At 44.1% G+C, this 22,514-nt stretch overlaps 1 protein-coding gene across 4 annotated transcripts in view; it reads left to right on the top strand.

Annotated features, from left to right (window-relative positions):
• The window catches only part of BCAS3 (BCAS3 microtubule associated cell migration factor), a 3,636,180-nt gene that overhangs the window by 2,129,436 nt on the left and 1,484,230 nt on the right, over positions 1 to 22,514 (top strand). For all 4 annotated transcript variants that reach the window (XM_085649432.1, XM_085649434.1, XM_085649433.1 and 1 more), the window contains exons 18-19: positions 10,997 to 11,162; positions 20,409 to 20,509. In XM_085649432.1, coding sequence (XP_085505558.1) covers positions 10,997 to 11,162; positions 20,409 to 20,509 — 267 coding nt within the window. The remainder of the gene's footprint in view (positions 1 to 10,996; positions 11,163 to 20,408; positions 20,510 to 22,514) is intronic.

Here is a 22,514-nt window from a genome sequence, read left to right as displayed (position 1 = left end):
TTTTAAATATTGCTCGCACTGCTGCTTTTAAATATTGCTCGCACTGCTATTTTTAAAAATTGCTTTTTAAAGATCTGATGCAATGAAATGACTCCGTGACTGATTATTAATAGATGTTTTATTGCCGATTTTAAAAATTAACCTTTTACGAATTTTTAAAACTGTGTATTCTTGATTTACGTGCTCCCCTCACCTCATTCTGCCAGTCCTGCCCCGATACTGCGAGTGTGGGTCAGTATCGTTAGGGCTTCTGGACACCTAGAGGCGCCATTTTGGAAGTGCGGGCTCTAGTTGTTCGGCCTGCAGGCGCATAAATATGCCTAAGGCAAGCCCGTCTGCACCCGTCAGCGTCCCGGAAGTGGCCAGCGCCAGGCATGCTGCCAGTTTTACCTCTCCACATGAGGCCCCGCTATGTTACAGTTGTAACGAGCTGCTGTTGCTTAGGCCTGGCCCTTGTAAACCAGATACTAGAAGTTCCACCTTGGCCCAGACCTGGGGGGGGGGAGGCCAGGCAATCGAGTGGCATTCCCTCTGCTGTTAAAGTGGGGCCTACCATCAGAGCTGGGCTGATAAACTGCTGCTCGCTGGTGAAACACCACCAAGATATATTTGACCTTATCTTGGACAAGCACTTTGACATTCTGTTCATTGCAGAGACCTGGCTGAATGGATCCTCCAATCCAATAGTTCAGATGGCCATCCCAGAAGGATTTAAAATCTCCCGGACTGACCGCCATAATGGCAGATGGGGTGGTGTTGCCATCGTGTACAGGGATACTTGGGAGTTCATTCAGGGGAGAATATAATGCTGGGGGAGGCTGAATTTTTGGACTTCACCATTGTCTTTTCGGCTCAATCCACGCTGGGAGGGACGCTAGTCTACAGGCCCCCTGACTCTGCTGGGCCCTTTCTTAGTGGATTGGAAGATGTTATTGTCCCCCGTGCCCTGCGTTTTTCACAATATCTCTTTCTGGGGGATCTTAACATCCACCTGGACCAGACGGAATTAGGGAATACCCGCGACCTATCAGACTCTTTGAACTTGGCACAGCTCACCCAGTGGGTTAGCTTACCCACCCATAGTGGTGGCCATATCTTAGACCCCATTTGTTCCAATTTTCCTATCACTATCGAAGACCCTCTCCCGGTCCCTTGGTCAGACCATTGTTTATCCTGTTTTACGTGGGCTGTGGAAGGAAGGTCCATGGATCACCCGTCCAGACTTAGCCCTGCCACCGCAAAAATCGATCCGGAAGCCTTTTGCCTCGTCTTGAAAGAATCAAGACCCGCCCTCCCCGCTGACTTGAGAGGGGCTCTGGCCAGCTTTACTGATTGGATCTTGCAGGCAGTGGACAGTCTCTCACCACCCTCTCGCCGCATCCGAAGCACGGATTCCTCCTCTAAACCCTGGTTCTCAGCTGACTTAAACACTTAAGCAACACTGTAAAAAGCTGGAACGTTGCTGGCGTATTGACTACTGTCCAGGGGCGAAGAAGACCCTCAGAGATGCCCAGAAAATATACTACACGGCCGTTAGAGAGGCCAAAGTCCTATATTATTGAGTCAGGCAGCAGTAATTCAAGGGAAATCTTTTCCATTGTCCAGAGCTTCATGGCCCCCAAGGCAGAGATCACTAAACTCCCTACATCAGATGCCTGGTGTGAAAAGCTTTCTAATTTCTTTATCAATAAGATTCGGGCCATCCAGGCAACGTTCGCAAGCCAGAGCTCGCCTAGGCTGGACGTTGCTTCCTCAGTTGAGGCACTAGCTCCCGCTTCTATGCTGAAAGCCTTCTTCTCCGTCGACTTGTCAGAGTCCCTTAAAATCTTGAAGTCCATGAAATCCCGGTCGCCATCGGACCCATGCGCGGCTAGGCTCTTGGCCTCCGTCACAGAATCGGTCAACCTTGAGGTTAATACACTCGTTAATCTCTCCCTCCACGAGGCAGTTGTTCCGGCGGAGTGGAAACAGGCGAAGATCCTCCCGCTTCTAAAAAAAAAAAAAAAAACATCGCTTGACTGGGGACCCAGGGAATTATTGTCCTATTTCTCTGCTCCCCTGTGTGGTGAAAATCTGTGAGAAGGAAGTTAACAAACAGCTCACCGATTTTGTGGAAGCTGCTAGCCTTCTCCATCCAGCGCAATCTGGTTTTAGAGCTGCCTACAGTACTGAGTCCGCCTTTGTCGAAGTCTCCAAAGCTATTCGAGACTGTTTGGACTCTGGTGGAAGTACAGCCCTCATAATGCTGGACCTGTCGGTTTAATTTGATACCGTTCCCCATTCGCTGCTTTTGGCCCGGCTGGCAGACATGGGTATCTCTGGGCTGGCTTGGAGGTGGCTGCAATCCTTCCTCGAGGGGCGTTCGCAACAGGTCTGGCTCCCGCCTTTCTCGTCTCCACCTCAATCTGTGACCACTGGAGTGCCGCAGGGGTCCTCTCTGAGCCCCTGCTCTTTAATATCTATGTCACTCCTCTAGTCCAGTTAGCGGAAAAGCAGGGTGCCAAGATCGTTGCTTACGCCCATGATACCCAACTTCTGTTCACCTGGGGTAAATCGGAGTTCTCCACTTTGAAGGCGAAAGAGTGTCTGACAGCTGTTTTCCAGTGGCTCTGTGCTGCTCAGCTCAAATGTAATGAGGATAAGTCCGAAATCCTTCTTTACGGAAAGTTTCCCCCCGGTTCAGGGAACCTGTCTGGCTGTCCGACTATCCTTTGCCATCTTCATCTGGATTACCAGTAAAACAATCTGGGTGTTTGGTTCGACGAGCAGTTGTCCTTCTCGACCCAGATTAAAAAATTGGCTGGGACCTGCTTTGGGATAATAAAGTCCCTTAAGAAATTTCTTCCACTGTTGCCAAGGACAGCGAAGGAAACAGTGACCAGGGCACTGATCCTTTCTCGAGTAGACTATGCCAATGGGTTGTATCTGGGCCTTCCTGATTACACTCTTACAAAACTGCAAGTGGTCCAGAATGCAGCAGCTAGGCTGGTGCTCAACATTCCCATTAATAAGAGCGTCAAGCAACATCTGCGTATGCTGCACTGGCTACCTGTTATGAAACGCATTAAGTTCAAGTCCCCGGTCATAGCACATCGTGCTTTGTATGCTGGAGGACCTGTATACCTCAGGAAGCGTTTTGCTTTCTACACGCCAGCCAGACACCTGAGGTCGGCATCTCAGCTGCTTGCTCAGATACCCCGTGTGCGCCTTCAAAGAATGGGGGGCAGATCTCTTGCCGTTAGGGCAGCCACAGCCTGGAATTCCTTGCCTTTTTCTTTGCGCAGCATCCAGGATCTGGGGCAATTTAAGTAACAGCTCAAAACTTTTTTGTTTTAATCGCTTCTCAACAAGCACCTCATAGGCTCGCGCCGGGACACTCCCAGGAGTAGCTGCGCGCGTTATTAAAATCCAATAACATAACATATTACAGGAGGCCTGGTTGAGGGGGCTGTGGTCCATGAACAGTAACTTGGTAAATATTTACCTTGACCACACAAATAAGGGTCGAAGACAACAGAACAACTTTATTCAGGTGAAGAAACAACTGCACAGTCTAGAACTGTGTTATGCTGTCATGTATCCTGCTAAATTAGACAGTGGATAGACCTTCCGAATGCCGCTAGATGCATGGGTGTGGCATTAGGCAAGAAAGGGGTTCGTATACCATCAAATACTACAATGGATGAAAAAACATGGGAAATTCAGCTATCATGCAAAAGAAGGTCAAGGAAGCGGTGAGAAAAGTCTACGGAGGAGCAGGTGGCCAAGGACCGGGCCAAAGTGGTCTCATGCTGCAAAATAGTAGCCAAGCAACAGTGCGTGACTGATCAGGAGCCAGTAAAGGGCTTATAAGATGCTGAAACAGCGGACTCTCGAGTTGGAGCATACACAAGGCCCTGTATTGACTTCAGGGACAACAGATACGATTGTTAGAGGGTGACGTGTGGTCTCTTGTGATATGTTGAAGTGAGTCATCTTTGTTGAGTAACAGTGAATGAGATACTGAGTTGGGTTTTGGCTGCACTAGATGGGTCAGTACCTGCAAGGGTGGACCAGAGGAATGGCGGTAGAGGAGCGACAGTAACAAAGTTGCACTCACCCCTTATTCAATATGCAATCAGATAGCCGAAGGAGACATGGTTTAATATGGTTCATTAGTTTTATTGGCTTGTTGAAGGATTGTTTTGCCTTTCAGCGGAGGTTGGGGAGTTGGGATAGTTACTGTTCTTGTTTTTACCTCGGGAGATATGTAAGGAAGATGCAAGTGGTGATATGCTGTGTTGGGACAATAGGATTGTTACCCACAGGAGTGTCACATTCAGGTATGGGGTGATGTGTGCAGCTGTTGCTTTGAGAGATACAGACTAAAACATGGTAATGTACAAATTGCTAACATGGAATGTTAGGGGGATGGTCACACCTCTGAAAAGGCACAGAGCCTTTATATATCTAAAGCACAGACACATTCATGTTGCTTCCATCCAGGAGACCCACCTTACCAGGCCAAAACTGTGACCAAGAAATGCAGGGGCCAAGTATATGGTACCTCTTGCTCTGCATATGCTAGAGGAGTTGGTTATATGAGTTTCCCCGGGAGTCCCCTTTGTGGCACAGAGCACTAAAATTGATGCTGAGTTTAGATTCGAAGTAGAGATGGGGATTCTTGCTGCTGAACCCTTTTAGATAATAGTGCTATATGTCCCAAATCATAATCACACTGCATTCATCAATACACTGTCCCTGATCCTATGGTAGGCTCTGCAGACTCCTATGTCTGGGGAGGTGACTTCAGTTGTGTCTGTGATAGAGAGATGGATAGGTCTAGCCCACCCTTGCCGAATGCTTTGAGCGTTAAGTTGTGACAATACTTCAGTGCATGAATGGAAAGTATGATGCAGCATGATGTACGGTAGTTAATACACCCTGAGGCTAGGGAATACTCGTTCTTTTGTCCTGTCCATCAGTTGCATGGTAGTGCAATAAGAGCATGTTGACTTAGGTTGTTGGCAGTGAGCATTTGGGGCATACAATTTCGGATCACAGTCGACTGAAAATGGCCATAGTCTGTGGGAGGCGAAGAGCCTGGGTCCCCAGCTGGACATTGTGCATCAAAGCATTGTCAGATGGGCATTCAGTGTGGATATAAGAACACACATCACTTAATATTTTGCCAACAGTGAGGGATCTGCAACAAAACGAACAATAGAGTGGGATGCATTTTAGGTGGGGGTGAGGTGGTACTGCATTAATGCTATGTGGGGCATCAAGCAAATATTGTATACAGCGATATTAGCAGTAGAGCGGGACAAGAGACTGGTTGAGAATCATGCAGCCGCATGTTCAGAATGTGCTGGGCAACTCGTGGGATTTTGGAACAAGCATTTGTAACGCAATTAGTCTCGCACTTGTGAAAGTTAGAGCCATTTGTTTTGTAAATGACAATGTCTTTTACCTCTGTTTATGGGGTATGCGGTGTGGACTGGAATTATGTAGGTTGGATTAAATTGTTAGTTGTGGAATTGTGTGGCGTGGAAAAGTGTGGTGTGGAGTTTATTTGTGTAGTGGGATTATTTAGCATGGTGTGCAGTGGAATTATGTGGATAGTAATTATTGAGTGTACTGGAATTATGTAGAGTGAGATTGTGTGTCATAGAGCGTAAATATTGTGGATTGTTGTTTTGTGTTGTGGAGTGGTATGTAGTGGAGTTTCAATATGTGGTGTGCTGTTGAATTTTGTGGGATGATGTGGAATTTTGTGGGTTGGATTGGATGCATGTGTTGTGTAATTGTAGTGTTGAGTTGAATTATGTGGTGTCAAATTATGTGGTATGGAATGGAAATGTGTGGAGCTAAATTGTGTGACATGGAACTGTGTGGTGTTGAGTGAAATTATGCAGATTTGATTTAAGTGGCATGGTGTGTAGTGTATTTATATGGGTTGTTGCTATATGGCACAGAGTAGTTTTATGTGGGGTGTATTTATGTGGTATTGAGTAGAGTGTAATTACGTGGTTGTGGCTACCTGTCATTCATCATATTCTAGTGCCCTCATTAAATATTACATGCTTTAGACAACTTATTTGCACATTCTGCTGCTATTTATTCAAGTTAAAATACAATTGTGTTTTTTTAAAGATGCTTAGTCTATCATTCCTCAATTAATCAACAATATCTGTTCTTCATAAGATGTTTTCAATAATAAAAGATTGGGGGTGTCTTCTGTCTGGTGCAGTCATCTTCCCTCCATTCAGAACAGTCTCATTAAATAAGCATAGTAATAATATTGCTAATTAGGGGCTCTAATACCTTCAATATTGTTTATTAATTATAATAAATGTTCTATCAATGATGGATTAAAAAATGTATGATTACTAGTGTTATAGGGCAGACGCAGTCATGTTTTTATGTACAGGGTCAACAATGCTGCACATAAAGCAGAAAAAAAATCCCCTTCCTATATACCATGCTCTACTACAATTAGTTGCCGCACTAAGAGATAAATAAGCCCATAGACTGAAGATCGCATGTCGTGAAGCGAAAGTGCATGTGCTGCCTAGGCAAGACCTTAAAAAAAAAAAATGGGTAAAAGCAAAAACATTTTGCGTGCTCGAAAAGCGCACACTGCCATAGTAATCCCAGGGACTGAAGGGAACTACCTTGTGTGTGGATGTTCTCCCTGTGAAAGGACAGAACGCAGTCAATCACAGTGAAGTTGGAGGGTATGTTGTTTTGGGGACAAAATGAAGGGAATATCTGAAGGAGTTAAGAGGGAAAAAAGAGACAAAAGCTTTTGATATTGGGAGTACAGTTCTTAAACTAAATTAATGAAAATGAATAAGAAAATTCTGGGTACCGAGCGGAACAGAATTTGGAACACATCAAATAGTTTCTGAGCTAGAATGCATGCGACATTTCGGGCGGGATAGTCGGCATCTTTCTTCTCCCTCACAGAACTTTAGACAGGACAGACAATGCTCTGTCTCATTCCACACTGGAAAACAGACACTCGGAGAGCAATAAGGCTGGAAATCTGGGCCAGGCAACTCAGCTTTATCCTGGATTTGAGCATGCGTGAGAACAGTGCGGGTGTTGAGACCAGAATGAGATCAGCGAATGAGGGCAGAGGGAGGGTGAGGAGCGATGCAGAGCCAAAGGAAGGTGAGCAGTGCAATGCTTTGTATGGGCACTACGACTGGAATTTAAAAGGTTGCATGGAGGAAACGAAGGAAAGACATGCCAATAATAAAGCACTGCATTAAAATACTGCCCTTACCCTCAACAGAACACGAGAAGCGTGCTGAATATGAAACATGTGTTATATGCGCAAGTAACAGAAATGAAAATGGCTCACAAAGTTCTTAAAGGCATGGTGGGGATGTCCCAAAAGCGTTGTCAAGATGTGAAAAGGTTGTATTTCTCGCTACGAAGGGAAAGTTTCACATTTCAGTTGAGTTGTAATGCAAGTAATGTCGACTGCATAAACAGTGCAAACTCTCCCTTAATACTAGTCCATATGCACAAATGAATGTCCAGACAATCGAGAATGCAACGAAAAGACTATGAGGCACGCCCTGCAAAATCTTGAGGCGTTGCTGTGATGGACACTGTGTAGGAGGGAAAACGACGTACCGCTATAGATCTAGGAGGCGGAAGGTGCTGTAATTGGTAGTAGTATTAGATACAGTTCAAAATAGGAAGAGAGTGTGCTACACAAGGGAAAAGAAAAAAAATGCCTGTGTTTGTAATGGCTCCCAGACCGAGGTTTCTGTGTGTCACAGGGAAGCAGCGGGTCACATCATGTTTTCGCAATGCAGCAACTTTTTTTCCCTTTCGGTGTGAGTGTGTGTATAGAGTGTTTCTGGTCCTGCCTGCTGTACTCGTGCGCTCCTAGGCAGGGAGGGTGAAGCGAGGAGAGGCTCCCTGTGCGGCCATAACGAGCATGCAACCCAAAAAAAAAAGCGTAAATCCTAGACATAAGTGCAAAGAGCGTTGTTGTCAGGGAACTGCTCAGTCCGAGGCAGGGGAGGGGTGAAATGAGAAGATGCACCCCAAGCGGCAATGACGAGCGTGCAAGCCACAAAAAAAGCCGTAAATCCTAAACATGATAAGAGCGAAGCGCATTGTTGTCGTGGAATGAAAACAAGCAGCGGCAAACCACCCAGAAAAACAAGCGACGACAAGCGTGGAACTGGAGCTCTTCCAAGTGCAATCGTTGCTCCAACACAAGCTCTCAAAAAGTGAGTAAAAAAAGGGTGCTCAAAAACTGTGAATAAAACATACAGTGTAAGATCACATGTAACTGGGGCAGTCCTCATGGGAGGTTACAACAGTACAAAAGGAGAGAGTAATGAATGCATTACCTACAAAAAACAAGAATTTAGGAAGAACAGTCAAAGAAGCCAATTAAAAAGATGGGCAGAGCTTTAAGCCCATATTCTGGACACAGCATGTCTCAAAGAGATTGTGCATGTGCTGCCAAAGCGAGACCTAAAAAGCATGCAGATTACTGGATAGACTGGGAAATATACTATAGGGAATACGTTCCATACCAACTTGCAGAGGGGGATAGAGCTGGTAGGATGCTGGCATGGCCTTTGATGTTTGAGGTTCCCAGAGTCCCCGTAGGAGCCATCAGAATCCCAAATTTCATATTAGTAACAGTACAGAGTGCTACCAATGAGTTGTTCCCTAACTATCATAGGTCACTGTACACTGTGTGTGCAAATATGGACTCGAGTGGGTTGCTAGAATACCTTGGTGAAATATCTATTCTTCAATCAACCCTCTGCAGTGCCAAGTTACTGGAGGAGCCACTGCAAATAGAAGATTTCATGGCAGGCATAGATCAGATGGCAAGAAATAAGATACTGGGTATCCATGGACTAGCAGTAAAATGTTATGTTACCTACAAGGCCTCACTAGCTAATAATTTGCTGGCATTATAGAGAGTTTCGGGCAGGGGCAGGGACAATACCTAGTTGTTAATGCAATTGCACGTAGGGTAAGCTGTAAATGGGAACAGGGTGAGCTAACCACCGCAGAAACACTGCACTATTTACTGACACATGGGGACAGTGGAAAAGTAGCGACGTTCCTCCACAGTATCAACATGCACATGTGGAAGCTGAGGTTCTGAACAAATACACAACTTTCATGAACTCAGAGGTGACAGATAAACAATGGGCAGCAGCTAGGAAATATCTTTAAAAAAGTGTCCTAAAATCCCAGATTGAAGTTTACGCAGCTCAGTTGCCTCCTTCAGACAAGACATATCTCTCCATGAAGCGCATTAGTCACCTGTTTAATGGGGCTTCCTCCCTTTGTCCCAGATTTTAAAAGCAAGACACACACTTCTATCATATGATATGGGAGTGTCCTGCAATGTGTAGATGTGCACTCCGACTTTGCATGTTGCGTGTGATGACTAGGATAAAAAAAAATGCGCTGGAATTTAGGTTTGTAGTATGGCCCTGATACTATAGAAGCGCCGCATCTCAGTGGTATGGAAGTCCACTGAAGCTCCCTCACCCATGGGCTGGATGTGGGATTTGCAAAAATACCACCTCCATACAACAAGATAGGATTCCGGGGGTGCTCGTGTAGAGTACATATAGTGTAAAACAAATATCGGAAGTTAAATTAGATGTTAGGCCACAGTGGTGAATCTGAAAGGGAATGGTGAAGATGCACTTGGGGCTGCTTGTTTACCTAGGGATTGAGTAGCTGGGGTCTTGTAATTTGGGTAACAATGTTCCTTGAAATGGAGCACAGGTATAAGCAGGAGGGTGAAGTTTGTTTCCTCAAAAACAGAAGGGTCTTGTATCAACCGCTATGCCTGTAAAGCGCTATAGGGCTTCACGTTGAGATACAGAAATGGCAAGCACATGGGTAGGAATTCCTGATACTTAAGCGGCACCACCTGGCATCGACAAGGTGTTAGTAGAAGGGCTTCTGAAGACTGTTAGTGTTATTGGTGCTGGTTACACATTGTATAAGGGTTACATGCTGGTTGGAACAGGAGATCACAATGGAATGGAGGCTGTTGTATCTTTGCCACAGCAATTGTATAGTTTATCCCAACATAAACTGAATTGTGCACGTCACATGTAAAACTTAATTAAAAAAATATATAATTAAATGTGAAAGGTCATTTTAAAATGTCGTTTTTAAATTACTTAATTGTTATTACATATTATGTAAACAGCAATTTTATAAGGCAGATATTCTATTTTGACAGAAAGAAAAGCCCAATATCGGTAATATCTAAAGAATTTGCTAACATGTTTCTGCAATACATTTTGCATTATGACCATCGTATGCCGGTCATTTTTATCGAAATATGTGAAATAAACGTGTGTAAAAACCTAACCGATCTCAAAGTAAAAATCAAACATATGTAGTAGCAATTTGAAGTCCTCTCTGACAAGAGTATTATGCACGTTATTATAAAAATTAGAAAGAAGTTAAACTGGGATCTCAGTACAGTATGCTTTCTTGATTCATTTTATGATTTTACTTTTTCAATGCGCTTAAACTTGTGATGTATTGTAATTGCTGCGGCATCCATTATTAGAAGAGTTTGGGTGGGCAGAATGAGTTAACTTGAAGTTCTTTGTGAATTTTCACTATCAGTTCAATGAAAAGAGCCTTCATAAAGGTTTCTCCCATGTTCATGAAAAATCTACTTTAACTGGCATTTAAATTGCTGATCTTCTGGATTTTCAGGAGCTCTTTGTTTATCGATCAAAATGACCCATAAAGTTGTAGGGGGTTCCTAACTTTTCAGATACTTTGGAGCGGACATATATTTGATGCTGAGTTGTTAGTGTATAAAATATTAGGGTGATGAAATTATAGGTTTTGTCTTGTTTATGGTGGTATTCCTTCGATCTAATTAACATAAATCCCCTTTTACTGTAATTTAAGCTTGGCTCGCTCAATATGAGTGCCCTTCTTTCAGGTTATTAATATATGTTATATTTCTACTCTCTTTCAGATCAGTCTAAACAGTTTGTGGTAGAATCGCTGTATGTGATTAGCTGTTATGGCACGCTGGTGGAGCATGTGTTGGAGCCTCGACCCCTGAGTACAGCCCCTAAGATCAGTGATGACACTCCTTTGGAGATGGTGACCTCTCCTCGAGCCAGCTGGAGTCTTGTCAGGTACTGAAAACTACCAGCTTTTTAGCTTTTATATGAATTCTTACTCTGTGTATCATTAGATGTTCACATGTGCTTGGTTCAGGCATGATTCTTGTTTATCACAGTCCTTAAATGTTCAATGATTTTGAGATTTTCTTTGCACTTCTTGAAAATTGTGTTCTTTGCAGAAAAATGTATCTGAATCAGTCTTTTGAGTAATTCAGTGCTGAAGTGCCATAATTCAGATAAAATTTGCCATACATCTATTTTACCACTAGGAATGTCCTAAGCCGGACACTAGGTCCCTCATTACAAGTTTGACAGAATAGAGTTGGTTATTTACCAAACCTACTAAATACCCTTACCCCAGTGTGAGGTATTTACTATTCGTGGTAATAGTACCTATTCTGAGTTTTCAATCTGAAACAATGCATAACATGCAGAATCAGTTTGAATTCCACATGGTGTGTCTTTTTACGGGCCTTTTTCCCTGATAAATTTCTGCAGGTTTAAACTCTTGGAATCCATGCGGGGAAAACTTTGAGGCTGTCATAATGATTACACAAATCATATTTCCGATCCCTGTGCAGACTCGAAGTATAAATTAACCTTTTTGCATCTTCACCTTTATTGAGCTCATCACCTAAAGAAACACTTTACTAATTGAGTAGGGTGGGAATGAGAGTTTGGAGGTTGGATGTGACAATGCAGTAAACTGCCAGGTTGAATCCGAGATTAGAAAGAGCTGGGGTTGTACAGCTTAGTGATATCAAAGCTAATCCTCAAGAAGCAGGTGCTGGCTTCTCGGGTTGTTGTGAAGATGTTCAAGCAGGATAGACCCCCTTCCACACAGGTGAAAATTAGGACTTTTCAATGCAGATATACAAGGAGAAAAATGGATTACCGTTTTCCTCCATTCATTGCAAGGGGGAAGCCACTTTCCTGTCTTTGTGTCCTCTGGTACATCCCAGGACTGTCAGAAAACCTTTCTCACTTTAAGCTTGCAAGTAAACCCTGTGACACTAGAATTCGCCAGCATTCTATCCGATTCGATTCGATTAACACGCTTGAATCATTCCTCTCCATTGAAGTAGGAGTCCCTCAGTAACTTGATAACAGCAGTAAAAGACACTGACAGCTGTAAAGGCCATAGACAGTGCCCACTTAGTCTACCTCATTCTAAAGAGCCCAAACGTTGACCAATGAGGTGAGAGTGCCTTTTGTCTCACGCCTCCCAAAGGACTTCATTGCTTAGATTTCTACTGCACATCATGTGGAAGGAAGTTCCAGAACTTTGCTGTTCTTCAAATACAGGTGAGTGAACTTTTCGCCTTTTTTCTTAGTCTTTAGGCATACTCCATACCCTACTGCTCCGGAGAAATAACAACTGAGAAGAAATCTAAGAAAATACTTTTTAAGGCTTGTGATGCATGTGGAAAATTAGTACATTTACTGCCTCTATCTAGAACACAAGGCCAAAGAGTGGAAAATTTGCTGAAATTTTCTGCCAAGACCCTCCTTGATCATGAGGGAAGACTACTCAGATGGGTTCAAAAGAATAAAACATCTGAACATCCCTCAGGCGATAAATCTGAGGCTTGTTCCTGTAAAATTGGGGAAAAGAAATGAGAAAAAAGAAAGCATGATGCTTCGGAATCCTCAAAGACTTTTCAAAAGTAAGTATTTGGAATTTTCCTCAGGAGAATGAGAGCAAAAATGGCACAAAAAATCTTTCAAAAAGACAGTAGGTACGCACTCCCCAGAGAAAGAAGCACTCTCTGTCAATGTCTCCACTTTCCTCTCCGTTGACTCCAAAATTGAAAATCATCCCAGTGCCTACAGTAAGCCCATCGAGGACGTTATCGATGACGCCCATCTACAATTCCTCATCTGACCCTTTGAGGGTGAAGAAACAACATGGGGAAAAGGCAGTGTCACAATAGCCATCACCCAAAGATGCATAGACTAAAACACCAGTACCCTCAAGCTTGTTGATGGTTGTCCAGTCGAAAACTGACCTGTTGGCAGCATGCCCATTGACGACTGAATCGCTCACTGCACAACCACTGTCGACAGCGCTCCTGTTTCATCTCACCCTCCAGCAGTGGCGGCTGGTGGATTTTGAAAGTAATGCTGTAAAATATGTTGTAACCTAATGAATAAGCGAGCGAGCAAAAAAATCGATTCAAATGGTGGGTTTTACACCACATATTTACTGCAAATTGTTGAAAAAAGAGGGATCGAAATATAGCATTTTGAAGCACAAGTTTGAAGAAAACATTAGAATCAAATCAAAAATGTGCCCAATCCTGCTTGCAAAATGACCCCCAAGCCAAGCACATACAACCAACGTAAACGGGCCCTCTAGGGGAGAGGGTGTAGCCTTACGGCTAGAGCAGTCGACCTCGAAGCTGGGTAACCGGGTTCGAGTCTCGGCAACGACACCCTGTGATTCTGGGCAAATCACTTAATCTCCCCGTGCCCAACAAAAATGAATGCGTCAATCTATAACGAAAGTGGTGGTCATGTAAAGCACTCTGGTACCTGATGTCACTGGTCTAGTTTGCGCTATATAAAACTCTAGGGGCAAAAAAAAGTGTTTCCCACCTGTAACACATCTCTAAACCACCTATGTTTTTTAATTGTATTTAATAATGAAAATGCTGCAGTTTTGTTCTTATTTATCTTATGCAACTTACATCCATTGACAAAGCCTATAGTCCTGGCTGGTTGTAGGTTTGATGTCACTCGTATTATATATCTGGAGGCAATGACAGAAGAAGCACAATACCAGTGGGGCAGTAGACTATGCTAATTACAGATTTTTAGCTTAACAGTTTTAAGCCACGCTCATAATTACATCGGCTGCCCCTACGAGAGACCCCCCAGTTTTTTCATCCCACTTAAAGCCCCAGTTTTTTTCATCCCACTTAAAGCCCTGCACAGATCAGTTATCCTCGATAAAAAGCTTACACAGACACTCCTTGTCCTGTATAGGGAAGCGAGTATTTTGCTGTCACTTGCAACAAATAGGTAGGAAAATGTTCAACTCAAAATCATTATTGCTGTTTTTTGGGTGTTACTATATTGTGTGTGTGTGTGTGTGTGTGTGTGTGTGTGTGTGTGTGTGTGTGTGTGTGTGTGTGTGTGTGTGTGTGTGTGTGTGTGTGTGTGTGTGTGTGTGTGTGTGTGTGTGTGTGTGTGTGTGTGTGTGTGTGTGTGTGTGTGTGTGTGTGTGTGTGTGTGTGTGTGTGTGTGTGTGTGTGTGTGTGTGTGTGTCTGTGTGTCTGTGTCTGTGTCTGTGTGTGTCTCTGTGTGTGTGTCTCTGTGTGTGTGTGTGTCTGTCTCTCTCCCAGGCTCAGCTCTGTTGCGCGAAGAGCCGTGTCCACTAGTGGCAGCTGGTAAAAAGAGGGCAGGTTTTGAATGAAGACCCCGGTCTGCAGGAGCACCTCCGAGGCCCTGTTGCAGGTGAGCTCCGCCATTAGAGACCCCCCTACCTCATGTGCGCTCCGAACTGCGAGAGGCCGCTGGAGCGCACACACACATTTCCTGTGCACTTCCTTTACCACTACAAGCTCGCATACAGTGTCCCCCTGCACTCTCTCCCGCACACATTCCACCCCGGAACCCCTGTTCCCAGATGTACATGCACACCTCTTCTGCACTCCTGCAAGCACACACCTTCTCTGCACTCCTGTACCCCTGCACATCTACACTTCCATCGCCAACTGAACACATGTACTTCACGCGTTCACTCATGCACACACTGTACCTCTCCTGCACCCTACACCCCCTTCAGATCTCGGCCCCTGGACTCTCATGTGCTCTTTTCACCATAGGTCTGTTTACAGCGCTTTGAAACTTTGGACGTGAGTTATGGAGCACTGCACACAATCTCATTATTATCGCCATATTACTGCTGCTAATAGTAATGTCATTGCGAGCATTGTTGTAACTGTAACAAGCAGACTCTTACTGTATGTGGCCCAGGGTGAGCATGGCTTGGTCGGCGTCACACCGATTCTTGCACGACTGGCCCTGTTGATCCGGTGAATGGCACGGCGCCCTGTCTGCGAAATCTCTCTCCAATGCTGTTCTCTGGGGCCTCTCACGACGTCCGACTCCAGTGGTGTCGTGGGGGCTCCGCTGCTTGTGATCACTGTGCCCTATCGGGGGTGACAGCACGCCTGTACGAGTCCGTGATGTCGCTGATCAGATGCCACTCTCTGTGCCAGGCACTCACTCTAGTGCCGTGCAGTGATCCAGTGCCCCTCAACCTGCAGCTAAGAACACCCTATCCAGAGTCCCAGTGCCTCTCTCTGGTAACACACTGTTGGCGCAGTTTGGCAACCCCTCTCAGCCAATACAGACACAGCTCCAGCAGCGCCAGGATTGGCTTAGCAGGGATACTTGCCGCCCATTAGGAGACCGAGGGCTGCGGCTTAGATCAACCTTTGCTCTCCTAATGCGTAGCCGCCAGCCAGAGCAAACACTAGTGCGCATGACTGGGCTGGTCGGAAAAATTCTCCGACCCAAACCCAACATGCGCATTTGTGAGTTGTGCACTCCGCTCGACCACCGCCTGGCCTCCTGCAGTGCTGAGTCTGACAATCACATGTCAGTCAGCATGACGCCGGAGTCAACCTGCTGGCTGCCTCGCCCCACCCCCTGCCTGACTGCTAAAAAACTGTAAATGACTGCCTCCCGTGCCTCGGAGTCGGATGCGGCCCGGGACTCGGGAGGTAATAATAGGCTATGATTACCGTTCTTTAGGGGCCAGAAATTACTTGTGGGTCAACGCCCCAGCGCCCTAATGGACGCACAGCCACTGCCCTCCAGTGAAGCTCCTAGAAATGGAAACAGAGGAAGAATCAGATCAGGATGATCTCTTCCGAGGGGCTTGGAGTTCTGGGCAGGTTAATATTAAATGGCAGGACACAGAAAAGGAATCCGATGTATTTTCCAGACCAACAATCGGAGACTTCTGTTCAAAATACAATCCCCACCACTCGGAGGACAGAGAATACATGGCCAGCACTATAACTTGTGTGAATGTATGTATGAAAACTATGAACAAAGGCCTGTGATGAGGGTACTAATGGACCCTCTTAAAGATCTAAAAACTTGACAGCAGTCTATTAGACATGTTTTCTGACTGGTCCACAGCAGGTGCCTGCCACAGTCCACTGCATCAAACACCAGACTCTCTGGCACTTGCATCACAAACATCACGAGAAAAGCCACGTCAACTAGTTCATCAATTCTTTGACGTACCGTAACTGCCCTTCGAGGTAGACACTTATAATAAATATGAAGACATAGAAGAGATGGAGATACACCCAACAGATATACAAAATCCCTGAAAATTCGCCTCAATGCCTCCTTGGCCAAACTAAGGCAGATTCTGTCATCATGCAAGTGGCACAGTGGAGTTCTAGAAACCCAATGGTATTTTGTACAGCACCACTGGCTCAAGTAGGCTGAAGAATGGATATGGTGGTGAATAAATGGTGCCTCTATGACTGCTATGGCAATAAGAGCTGCTAATGCAATGGCAATAGTAGCCAGACATAACAGACAGGTGTGGTCTGATCTAACCCCATTTCTAGACCTGCTGCCAGATGATAAAAATCAGAAAGTAAAAGTTATCCTTGCTGAGGGAGAAAAGATATTGTCTGCACTATAGACTCAGAAATGGGTGTCTGAAATATTGGATTCAAACAACTAGCCGGTACAGGGATATTAGGCAGGCAGGGATGTCCATGGGCCACCTCTTTCAGGCCATAGGTTCAAAATAAGATCATAGACATGTCATTTAATGGAGAATGGTGATCTGGTAAGCATGTGGACGATGCTATACAAGGTTTAAAATCTGGCACAAAGACAGCCAAGACTCTGGAAGCTCAGGCCTTTTAAGCAAGAGGCACAATACTAGGCCAATACCAAACCTATATGTACACACCATACCAGCCAGCCTCCACAATAACGCTAGGATTACATGTCCTAAATTATGGTATTCACTGCCTATTAGGTTATGGAAGACCAAAGACGAACTAAACTTAGGAAGCTTTTGAAAACTTTGCTGTTCATTTAACTCTGTCATGATATGGGTACTGGTATGATCTGTTAGTGCTGAGAGGCACACTAGGTAGCCATGCGCTCTAGAAATGCATTGAATAAAATAGATTTTTTATGAAATGCCCGCTCATGGTCACCACAGATGTCTGTGGAAGGATGGGGGACACACTTCCAAGATTTATCAACAAGCATTCTCTGGACACTACTAGAAAAGTGTTTACACTTAAATGTGGTCGAACTCAGAGTGGTCAGAAGAACACTACAATCCTTTCTCCCTTGTATCTACAACTTGAAAGTACTGGTCCAAACAGACACTAGCACTACAGTGTTCTGCATATTCAAATAAAGTTGATTGTGTTCTTAAATTCTATCAACAGAAGCACAACAACGGTGGCACTGAGCGATTCACAATAGAATTAACCATACAGCAGAGCATATCCTAGGCAGAAGAAATTACCAGGCAGATTACCTCAACAGAACGTTGCAGGACCGTCATGAGAGGGAGTTGAAGGATAGTGCGCTAAATCAGATATTCTAGACATGGGGAAAACGATAGATCTGTTTGCAGCAAAAAAGAAAAAGAAATGCCGCTCTAATGCAAGCAGACATCCACAACAACATTCCCGATGAAATGCCCTTTAGATAGGATTTTACCAAATGTTTGCCTATGCCTTTCCACTGATTCTCCTCCTACCCAAAGTAATAGCCAAAATGAAAAAAAAACACTCCGGACTAATTCTTGTAGTCTCCTCTTGGCTGAGACAATACTGGTTTTCGGATCTGCTACAACTAGCACAAGAGCCACCGATTCTGCTGAAGTTTACATTGGACTTTTTTTAGTAGACAGGTCAGCATTCAAATTGTGATTGCCCTTATCCTTTCTAAGTTAGACTAAGGAAATGCCCTTTATCTTGGCATACCACTATATCTTGGACATCGGCTTCAGATGATTCAAAACCAGGCAGCTAGAATCATCTGTCTTAAGGATAGGAGATGTCACATCACCCCGCTACTTAAAGATCTCCACTGGGTCCCAGTCGAGCAGCGGGTTTTGTTTAAAACTGGCTGCACACTTTTCAAAGCCACTCAAGAAACTGGTCCTAGGTTTATTATTTCTTGCATTAGAAAGCACCAGCCTGAGCGCAATTTGAGATCGATGCACTTGAACCTCTTGGAGGTGCCTAGAATCAAATGGAAACAAATAGGTGGGACCCGGCTCTCTTATCTGGGTCCGAAGTTTTGGAACTCACTGCCTAATCCTATCAGACTGGAGACTGACTACATGAGGTTCAGGAAGGCTTTGAAAACCTGGCTGTTCTCCTTAGCTTATAATTAGTTGTTCTTCCTTATGTTCTTTTCTTTTTTCTGCTTAGTCTTACTAGCGCCAAGAGACCTGTTGGTGAACGTGCGCTTACATAAGTTCCTAAATAACATAACATCCTCTCTCCAGATGGCAAGGTCAGATTCTTCATCCCAACCGGCAATCTCTCATATTAGCAGCCTGACCCTAAGAACCATGAATTTGGAAAATTGAATATCCCCCAAGATTATAAGGATATCTTGGCACAAGCCAGGACTGTGTCAACAAAGAAAACATATACTTCAAAATGGGACAGGTTTTGTTTGTGGTGTCACACTAACGGATTACATCCCTTTCATAGCCAGGCCCTTTAAATAATCCCACACCTTCTGGTATTTTCAAGGATGGCACTGAAGCATAGGTCAGAGTTCACCTACAGCCATCGAGCATTTCAAACGGACACCTAGTGAGCCACCTATATGGTCAAACACATTAGTTAAGAAATTTAAGAAAGGGTTAGTAAGAGTTTTCTCAACATCTAGAATGCCTGTGAATGAAATACAGTGCTTTCGTGGTTGATGTTAAATCCATTTGAGCCTATTCACAATCCAAACTGAAAGTACTTCTGGAAAACTGCATTCCTCCTGGCTATAATATCATCGCAAAATGTTAGCGGGATCCAGGCCTTGACAGCCACAGAACCTTTTCTGCAATTTTAATAAGAGGTCATACTTAGGACTAATCCCAAATTCATACCTAAACTTTGTCAACTGAATTTCACCTCAATGAACCAGTCATCCTCAAAGCATTCTTTCAGAATACTCCACGCTGAGCTGAAAGAGCTCTGCACTCATTGGACATCAGGCAGTGTCTCAAATTCTATCTGGATAGAACTAAACAAATAGCAAAAGTCTTACTAACTTCTAGTGTCTTTCACGGCACCACATTAGAGCTTGCTTTGGCACCACATTATAGCTTCCTTGTAATAAAACAAGAACTATCACGATGGGTAGATGCAAAAATAGCCTTCTGACACACAAAAGCTGGAACACCTTCAACACAAACAGTTAAAGCCTCAAGGAGCATCACCACTTCATCAGCACTCTATGCAGGAGACATTTGCCGGTCAGCAACATGGAGGAGCAGACTCACTTTCACCATACACTATTACCTGGAAGCCGTTGGAGACAGAGATGCGGCGATGGGCAGGTAGTTCTCCATCATCTATTCAAATAAGGTGAGCCTGTCTATTCTTTCCCACCATTCTCACTTAGTGTATGTAATGAACTAAAATGTTAACACTGCTTACTTTTATGGTTTAAGAATGTGAATCTATGCAAGATCCAAATCTGGAGGAAAAAACACGTTATTTACCTTTAAATCTCCATTGTTAGTATCTTTCATAAATCTACATGTGGCCCACTGTTCCCCTGAATAGAGACTTGCCTCAGACATTGCCTGATATTGCCTGTATAGTCCATCTTTCCACTCTTGTGCAACAAAATCTGAAGTGTGAAGTCCTCTGGGAGTGGTGAGGCAAAAGTCACTCATCTCACTGGCTGAAGCTCGAGTCCTTTAGAATGAGGTGGATGTGCCGACAAAGTGGGCACTGTCTGTTCTTTACAGCTGTCAGTGCCTTTTATAGCTATTATAAAGTTACAGTGAGACTGCCTTGAATCTATGGAAGATACCAATGTTGGACAAATATAGCTACAGGTAAGTGACTCTTTTTTTGTCTTTTAACTCAAGCCTCAAGATCACAGATAGTAAAAGCCTTGGACACAATATTTCATGCTTTGTACTTTTGTATAAATATGATGCCAACTTTTGACAGTTCTACCCCCTTCTATTACTTCACACTGAAAATCTTTTTTGTACTGTTTCTGCAGGACTCCTCAATGGAATGAACTTCAACCGCCATTCAATGTGAATCATCCCCTGTTAATGGCAGCAGACGTAGTTCAGTACTATCAGTATCTTCTTGCTGGCTGTAAGTACACATCCTGATACATTGTATTTTCTCTGGGTGCTGCCTACTCAAGCTACCATATGCAGTTGGTAAGCTCTGATTTTGGTTTAAGAAATTGAGTTCTGACACCTAGTGATCACTGACACTGTTGCTATTTTGTTCGTTATTGTCTCTCGTTATGCGAAGGCTAACACAAGTCCACCCAGAGAAGCTGTTCTACTATGGAATGGTCAATAGATATGCAAGAGTGCTGAATCCAGGTGGATCTGCAAGCAGTTTGCCTGAGAAGGGCGCACATGCAAATTTCCTCCATGGGGTCCATCCACCTCCACTCCAGTTTACAGAACTGACTGTGATGGTGCTGTACCACCACTTTTTAGCTGTTCATAAAAGAGGCTTAAATGAGAGCATTGTTGGGTCTCATGGAATAACCAGTCAGCAACATGATTTGCCTTTACACGTTTTACCCAAGATTGTGTAAGCCTATTTTTAGGTGTAGCTACAGATAGCTTTAGTTGTAGATCATTTATTAATTTTTGTAAAATAGTGCAAGTAGAATGCATATAGCGAGAGAGTGGGCTTTGGACTCCATCCTTAAGTCACTGGCTTTCATATGGTTTTTAGCATTTTCCATTGATTGGATGAGCTCTTTATTGAGCCCAGGGCATTTTGAAGATTATTACATTTATATATTTATTTATCTAATAGTGTTCTATAGTGCACATGAACAGAGAAGTCTGTGGGTGCTGTACATTTAACAGTAGAAATGTAATATTCATCCAAAGAATAAACTTGTGAAAAGATATTCATGTATTTGACAGCTGTGACAGAATTCAACAAGATCAAACCATATCTGACCAGATAGTCAAAAGAAGCCAGGGTCTGAGAAAGAAAAATTGATCATGTGAGAAAGTGAATTATTAATTGAGGTGGTTGGGAGACCTCACCCTGTAATAATGTCACTATTATGTATCAGGTCCAGTTAGGTTACTTTAAATTACATTTTAGCTTAGTCCGTGGTAGCTCTGGCACAGAGCAGCCAGGCTTAAGTCAAAGAAAACATGTGTAAAGCATTTTCCTGTACCAAAACAGTTAAAAAGTAAGAAACTGGACACAATAAAAACCCCACACAAAATGATAGTATTAGTATGTATTTGTATCTTTAAATGGAGACCAAAACGACCAGGTTCTGATGAAGGGAACTGGAGTTATTATTTTTCTAAGGTTTTCATCACTGCAATTCAGTCACAGTTTCATAAAGCGCTGCTTGTTACTTGTAGCGGTAGTCTATGATCCTCTGACACAGAAGTCTGGGCCAAGGTCAAAGTTTCAGGCTGATCGTAATGAAGCGCCGCCGGATGCAGGAGCTGTGTTAGTCTTAGACTCTCTTCTAGTTCTTTTTTTCGTCGGTGGGATCCTTTGCAGCTTGGTTCCGGCTTGGGGCTCGATGTTGGGGGTCTGGCGAGGTCCAGTGTGAGCCTCAGTTCTTGACAGGAGTTCGAGGCTATCCACAAACTGCCAAAACATTTCAGAGGCTGTACCTTTAGCTTGCGGTCTAAGGTGGCGATAGCAACGGAGAGCTGAGTAGCGGTAGAGTGATAGCCTCTGGTTCTTTTTCAAAACATGTTATCTTTGAGCTCTAGGCTCACACGTTGTAGTTCTTTTCAGCGTGAAAGTACACTTTAGTACCAGCCATGGGTCCATCACCTAGGTGCCACCTCTTCGGCGCTAGGACTCGATCTCCTGGGGTGCACCAGCTGGGTCCCAGGCTAATCCAGATGTAACTGGTCAGCTGAGCACTTGCAGATGCAGGGCTTCTTTTACTTATGTGTTCCTGGAGCTTAACAGGAGGCTAACAAGTCCTCTCTTACGTTCAGCAGGTTCAATTCTTCTTGGTGCAGCCTTTCCTTCTGAGGTGCACAGGTTAGGCAGGTGCGATCCTTCTGTTCTTTCAAAGTCCAGTAGTGTTGTGAAACTGGTTGCCAGGTGTGCCACTCATATGCTCATTTTTAGTTTGTGGGTGGGG

Source organism: Triturus cristatus, chromosome 3_2, assembly GCF_964204655.1.
Source record: "Triturus cristatus chromosome 3_2, aTriCri1.1, whole genome shotgun sequence".
NCBI lineage: Eukaryota > Metazoa > Chordata > Amphibia > Caudata > Salamandridae > Triturus > Triturus cristatus.
Note: the sequence above shows the minus strand (reverse complement) of the source record. Positions and strands in the feature narration are given on the sequence as shown.